The 7,774-nt window shown below is 31.2% G+C and overlaps 1 protein-coding gene across 1 annotated transcript; it reads left to right on the forward strand.

Annotated features, from left to right (window-relative positions):
* Positions 1-752: 752 nt before the first annotated feature.
* Positions 753-1,575, forward strand: LOC115993811 (ethylene-responsive transcription factor ERF098-like). The gene has a single exon (XM_031117785.1). The coding sequence runs from the start codon at positions 827-829 to the stop codon at positions 1,445-1,447; it is 621 nt and encodes a 206-aa protein (XP_030973645.1). The 5' UTR covers positions 753-826; the 3' UTR covers positions 1,448-1,575.
* The last annotated feature ends 6,199 nt before the right edge of the window (positions 1,576-7,774 follow it).

Here is a 7,774-nt window from a genome sequence, read left to right on the forward strand (position 1 = left end):
CATTTGGAACTGACAAGTTTTTTAATAAAATGTAACATTCAAACTGGATCCCACAAGTGTTATTTATAATTTAAAAATTATTTTGTTATAATATTTTTAATAATAAATTTTCAGTTTTAGTAATAAGTAGTATTTAAATAAACTTTTAGGCTTTTTTTTAAGTTTTATCCGTTTACAAATTGAGTTGTGCATGGATGCAACAAGAGACTACAACATTTTCAATTTAATTAACATGAAACATCATTTAAATTGAAAATTATGGTTGGTCTATATGTGAGTTAGCATGCTAATTTGAATTAGTATTTGAGTAATGTTATTTGTAATTTTTTGAAATATGTATGGATGAAAAAGTGTGTAGAAATATGTATAAAGTTGTTTAAAAACTGAAAATGTGAGTATGAACTTACCTACTAAACAGAATCTAAATTATTGACTATTACCAGGGAAAGGAAAAAAAAAAAAATACTTCTCAAATAAATTGTGTATAGACTTTTTCAAAGTCTTGCCTGTTAACATGTAGGAGTATTTTTACGTATGACAGTAACAGGTTGTGAACTTTGCTCAACTTTGCTCCCCATCACACCTATGAATGAAACAACTGCGGGCCACATTGAATTTCCAACAGCAAAAGATGCTCCGCGTAGGCACAGCGTACAGGCCGACAAAACTACAGTGGACATTACCAATCCGTTACTTATATAAATCTTTTGCGCAGCATCGCCGCTTTCGAATCGAAACTCGAAACTCACGAAACTCTCTTACATCTCTCTCTCATTCCAAAAGGGAAAGTTTATCATTTTGTCCGAATTCCAAAAGCCAATACGTGATGTATGGTTTTAATGCAAGCAAGATTTATAGGTGGTGTCCATGGAGGGCAAGAATAACAGAGGAACAAGAACAAGACATTTTGGTCTCAGCTCTCAAGCACGTTGTCACTGACGGCATTCAAGGTCTGACCCCACAACACCATCAACTACTGCAACAACAACCGGTCCCACCTGATGCTGCTACGTCCTCATTGCCATCAACCAGCAAGAGGAGCTCGAAGAAGAAGATGAAGAATGACAATGAGAAGAGATACAGGGGAGTGAGGCAGAGGCCTTGGGGGAAATGGGCGTCTGAGATTCGAGACCCGAGGGAAGCGAAGCGCAAGTGGCTAGGTACGTTCCTGACGGCGGAGGAGGCTGCCAGGGCTTATGATAAGGCTGCCATCGAGTTCCGCGGACCCAGAGCTAAGCTTAATTTTCCAATGTCAGACTATGTGGGAAAGCAAAGCGAAGTCGAACAAGATCAGCATGAAGAAAATCCAAATGTTAATGCGGAGACAATGATTGAAAGCGAGGCACAGAGTGTGGAAGTGGTAGAGAGCAGTGACGAAGACAATAAGCTTTCGGATTGGCTTACGTCGGAGGAACTTGACCAGTTGTTGAAGGATTTGAATGATTAGCCCATGTTATTAGAGCGGGAAATCAGATGGAGCATCGGATTATGTAGACTTTAGGAAAAAGGATGCTCTGATCTCCGTAGTAATTCATGCCCATTTCGTCCGTAATATAGAGTCGAAATGACGGTTCTTTTATTGATTTATTTTTAAAAAAAAATTCCACTTATTATCAGAGCGGGAAATCATGTGAAATTCAATGATTATAAAAAAATAAAAAAAATAAAAAATAAAAACAATAACGATGTATACTTGGAACTGAGTCAAACAGAGTCAAACAAAACGACAAAGGGGCTCAAATGTGGGCACCTATGTTGGAGCCAAACACTCTTATTCGCAGCTTTCGTTGCTATTTATGCTTTTGTCATTGTTTGTGAGCGCTAAGCATCAATTGTTATTAAAAAAAAATTTATATTTTAACTCACCAAAAGTCAATCCCAACGAACAACGAGGGAAAAACATTTGGTTCTCTCATTTTTACTCTATATAAACTAATCCTTTGTCATTATTTCTAGCCTAATCTTTATATAAACTAATCCTCTAAGCCATTATGAATTACTCCACATGAACCATTACCTTAATGGTGGCCTAGCAATATTTCCAGGCATGCAAAATTGATGTAACAAGGGATCTTATCCAATCCTCAGCGATTATTTCATTATTAGATTGAAGCCATTACAAATACCAAACAAATTTTAATATGTTAAGCAAAATATTCTTATATTAAATTATGAAATTCATAACTGAAACCATTTTATGCACAAAATGAAATAAGAAAATAACACAAAGCCTAACCAAACACATTCTATTAGGGAGTCACACCTTCACTCCTAAATGCTATAGATTTAGAAAGTAATAAGATATTCAAAGTTTAAGGTGTCCTCTCACAACCTTTTGTGACCAATATGGCATTGTAGTATGCAGTAAAATTCTAATACTAATTATTTACAGAAATCAGGCTAACAGATTCTGTAGTCTTTAATAGAAATATATGTCAGCAGAAAAGCTTAAAATCTAGCTTTGCATTTTAATAGGAACAATCATACAACTTCAAAAACTTTTAAGAACCAGAGTTAGTATTAATTTTCTAAGTTTTCTTACCGATAATTTGCAACTTCACTTTCAAAATAAAGATATATATGCACCAAGTACGAAAATTGGATTAATGAAGTAAAACTTTTGAAGTTGCAACCTGTAAGAATATAGGATGAAGAAGCGTCCTTGATAAAGTAGCTAGGAAGTGGAGCTCATATAATATTGAGCAACAATCTTCATTTCCGCAAAATACAAGCTATATATATATTGATAACCTGATTTCTGCGCTTCCCTGAACAGATTTATTTCATCTTTTTGCTAAAATTTCAAAAGAAAGTACATATATATTGTGACAGATTTTATTTGGAAATATCTTTGTGTGGTGTATGTATTATGTGTACCATCTCTTTATGTCTCCTTTAAATACCCCTGAAATTTGGTGTTTTTTCATGGACATATATATTGTGATAATATATATTTCCAAAAACTTTTTGTCTTGAGAATAATGGTTGAGTTTCTATCAAAAAAAATAAAAATGGTTGAGTTGCTTATTTTCCCTCTCGTTTGTTTGGTAATAACACTAATGGCTGTGAAGGATCTCTAAAATATCACTTTTAGAACAAAATATAAACTGTAAAAGAAATATAAAATTTGGCAGTTTCTTCTCTTAAAAGTGTGTATGTGGAGGGTGAGGTCATAAGTCCAAAACTTCTTATTTCTTTCAAAAATTGAACCATAAATAAAATCCTCCCCAGTACTTTTGATTTACTATATAAAGTTAGCCTTTGTGGGCTTTGGTGGCTGGAGTACCCTCACAATTTTTTTTTACCACACTCATTTTTTAACTTAAACTTTTTACTTTTTAGTTTCTTTTTTAATTTAATGGTTGAAATTTAAAACTGTTTTTTTTTTTTTCAACTTTAAATTTCAGTCATTCACAATTATTTTATCAAACTTTTGATCTCAATCCCCAATAAACCAGCTAATCTTTAACTAATCATGTCTAGGTGTGTGTGTGTATATATATAGGGTTAGGTTCAAGTTACACCTAGTGTAACTCTAAGTAATATTACACCACCCAATAACTTTTTTATGGAATTCATATTTTGAAAATCTCACCATTAAATTATATGTTCTATATGTTTTTAACATTCATACCAATTTTCATGTCAATTGGTTGTTATTTACCATTCGATGTATAAACTTATTTTTTATGCATTATTTTAAACTACAAAAATTTAAATTTAAATAATTAATTGATGTCATAACTAATAATCTTTGATTACCTTGAAAATTTGCAAGCATAGAGAATATATGAATATAATGTAATCTAACGGTGGATTTTTAAAAATTTACATCCAATTAAAAAATATTAAGTAATATAACATTACATAAAATTATATTAGGTATTACTTGAACATGATATATATATATATATATATCCTAGACTCCTAGTATGTTATATAATGATTGGTTTGAGGATTGTCTTTCAGTTTTTTAGATGGTCGGTTCCTCTGACTTAGATACTCTGTAACCATGAATTTTTTTCATTTTCTTCAATTAAATTGCCTTTTTCTATTAAAAACAAAAACAAAAAAAAAAAAAGGTTGGAGGAAAAGAGAGGGCAAAATAGTGCCTTTTTCGTTGACATAAACAGAATGCAATTTCACTCTTACTTTCACCTTTCAAAACTAAAAGTGTGTTTAAATATCGTTTATTTTATTGAAATTGAAAAATTATTACTGAAAATATTATAATAATTTTTAATTCTTAATCTTAATCCAAATGCTCACTAAGGTGACCCCTAGATCTCTTTCACACCAACATAAAAAAAAAAATTATAATAAATAAATAAAAAAAGAGTGACCCTTGACCTTGGTTTTGCTGTTTTGACTTTTGATATTTAAAGCAGTGACTCTTGGCATGTTGGACACCTGAACATTTTCAGCCAGCTCAGCAGCCAAGCCCTTGTTCATTAGGAAAAGTATATGTTGTTTCTTTCATAAAGTCCTCGTTCATAACGAAAAGTACATGTTTCTTTCACAAAAAAGAAAGAAGCATCCGTATGTTTTTGTTTTAATATTACCGAGTCAACAACTTCTTTGAAAAGAAGACACCTGCATGCATGCATGAGGCATTCTTTTGTAAATTCCGCGGTCTAGCGTATTTACACATGTGTCACGCTATCCGGTTGTTACTTGTTATTCATATGTTAATTTATGTGTCTTCTAAAAAAAAAAAGTTAATTTATGTGGAGCCTAGTTACGAGGTTTAACTTGGTATCACGCATGCATGATGCATTCTTTTGTAAATTCCGCGGCCTAGCATATTTACTCGTAATTTTTTATCTATAACTTATTGTATATTATGTGATTAGTTATGACAAAAGTTATGACTTAATTTTTGGTAATATAGTTTTTGCAATTTAATTTTTCAATTACATCCCCTAATAAGTTTTGTGAAACTTTAAGAACATACCAATGTCTTGTTATGTTTTCATAATACTTTTATTTTAATTTGTGGTGAGTATCAGTATGATCTTAATGGATTAACACTTCTTCTTTTTTTCTTTTTTTTTCTATAAAAATGTTGTGAAATTTTGTTGTGTCCTAGAGGAACTCATACATATTTAAATATGGATTTAACATACAATAGAAACCACACGTTGAAGTTAAATAAAAATGGTTTTTTGGTTGACAATTTCAACCATTATAATAGGGTCGGGAATTTGATCATTGGATGTTTTCGTTAGAAATACTAAAAAATGTCAACCAGCTGAACTTCAAAATTCTTGAAAAATAAATATGGTTAATGTAATGCAACATCATCATCAACCTCTTTGTATATTATTTTAATTATTAAATTCATGATAAAATGAATCTTCTACTTAATATTTTTAAGAGATAAATACCTTTTGTGACCAATATAGCATTGTGGTATGCAGTAAAATTCTAATACTAATTTATTATGTACAGAAATCAGCAAACAATTTCTGTAGTCTTTAATAGACATATTTGTCTGCAGAGAAGCTTAAAATTTTGCTTTGCATCTTTATAGTACAACAGATCAGGATAATCATACAACTTCAGAAACTTTAAGATCGCCAGAGTTTGTATTCATCTTCTAAGTTTTCTCGCCGATAGATTTGCAACTTCACTTTCAAAATATATAAAGATATATATATGCACCTAGTATGAAAATTGGATTAATGAAAGAAAATTTTTGAACTTTCAACCTGTAAGAATATAGGATGAAGAAGCATCCTAGATAAAGTAGCTGGAAAGTGGAGTTCACATAATATTGAGCAACAATCTTCATTTCCGCAAAATACAAGCTATATATTGATAACCTGATTTCTGCGCTTGTTGTTCGTTGGGATTGACTTTTGGTCTTCCCTGTACAGATTTCTTTCATCTTTTTGCTAAACTTTCATAAGAAAGTACGTACGTATATAGTGACAGTTTTTATTGGGAAATATCTTTGTGTGGTGTGCACCATATCTTTATGTCCCCTATAAAATTCCCCTGCAATTTGGTGTATTTTTACGGACTTTACGATGAAATGCTGGTAACATAATATTTTACACAATTTTTATCACACAATTTTTATCACAACTTGCAATAAGGCAAGTTGTGAATGGTGGAGAAAAAATAGTGAGTCTATATTTCTACGACTCACAACTCGTCATGTGATAAGTTATGGCAAAATGTATTTAAAATGTTGTGGTACCAGCATTTATCTCCTTAAATGACATTCTCTTTGTCTTGACCACACATCCTTGGTATGATGGTTATTCCACAAGTAGAAGTGCTTGTAGGGTGTGAGAGGTAAGGGTCGGAGTTCAAGTCTTCAAGAGGGAGACTCATACACACAGGGACGGCTTGATGCATTGAGAGGCCTAAGGCGAAAAATGAATTGAGACCTTTTATATATTTAAAAATGACTATAAAAAAAAAAATCTAAATATTGCTTAACTCTATTCTCTTGTTAGATGCAAAATTACTAATTAATACGAACCACCCAGAATTTTTTTTTTTTTTTTTTTTTTGAGAATGTCCATAGAAGCAAAAAATTTGACAAAACATTTCACACCTATTGATGTGGCAAATTAATAATGGTAAGTAAGAAAGTGATGTTAGTGGTGGACCTAGATGAGAATTAGTAAAAATTTGCCAACTCAATTGTTGTGAAAAATCTTGTAAAATTTTTTGTGTATTTCTTTTTTCTTTTTCTTTTTTTTAGAAGTGCTAAATTCATAACATTTTCACAACAAATTCTAGGTGTTAAGTTGTTATTAGTTCTAATTTGAACCCACTATTAAAATTATTTTTTTAACCACTAATAATAGCTAGTAACATCCTGCTACTTAGAATTTATCGTGAAAGTATTGTGAACCTAAAATTTCTTTTTCGTAAAAAAATACTATTTTTTTATTAGCTAATATTTGAGCTTAATTAATAATATTAAAATGAAATAAATAACTCTATTGGTTAAAATTAGGGGGCCTTTTTTTTACTCAGGGCCTTAGGCGACTGCCTCCCTTGCTTATATGCTAGAGCCGGCTGTGCATACACATATACACTTAGATTAGGTTAGAATAGAATTTCTATTTTGTATAAAAAAAATTGTTGAATTGTTATTTTCCCCCGTTTGTTTGGTAATAACACTAATAACTGTGAAGGATCTCTAAAATATATATCACTAAATGCATCACCTAGTTTCTAATGACTAGCTGGGTGATGCATGAAAAATGAGTTGAATATTGTAAGAGTTAGTTTTTGGAGTTCCATTTAGTTTGTTAATCCTTTTTTAATTTGGTAATCCGTTTTATCTTTTCACCTCACGATTTGTGTAAGTGGGTGTTACTTTTTTCTTTTTTCTTTTTTCTTTGAGAAACTTTTATTTATTTTTATTATCTTTCTGTGCACATATTTATTAATATTGTGTTTGTTTACCCAATATATATATATATATATATCACTTATAGAACAAAGTATAAACTGTAAAAGAATTATGAAATCTGGCAATTTTTCCTCTCGGAAGTGTGTATGGAAGGTGAGGTCCTAAGTCCACAACTTGTGACTTCTATCAAAAATTGAAACATAAATAAAATCCTCCTCGGTACTTTTGATTTCTCCAACCCCTTCACTCTCTTCTTGGAATCATTTGAATTACTATATAAAGGTAGCGTTGGTGGGCATTAGTGGCTAGAATGTTAATCTTGGGCTGTATTAATTGTTCAAATAAACCAGTTATTACTTTGGGTGGTCAGATGCCCACCTGACACCTAATCTCAAT

This window comes from Quercus lobata, chromosome 6 (assembly GCF_001633185.2).
Source record: "Quercus lobata isolate SW786 chromosome 6, ValleyOak3.0 Primary Assembly, whole genome shotgun sequence".
Lineage (NCBI taxonomy): Eukaryota > Viridiplantae > Streptophyta > Magnoliopsida > Fagales > Fagaceae > Quercus > Quercus lobata.

Bases quoted from the DNA above. Each gene is read 5' to 3' on its own strand.
- LOC115993811 (XM_031117785.1), top strand. From the start codon at position 827: ATGTATGGTTTTAATGCAAGCAAGATTTATAGGTGGTGTCCATGGAGG.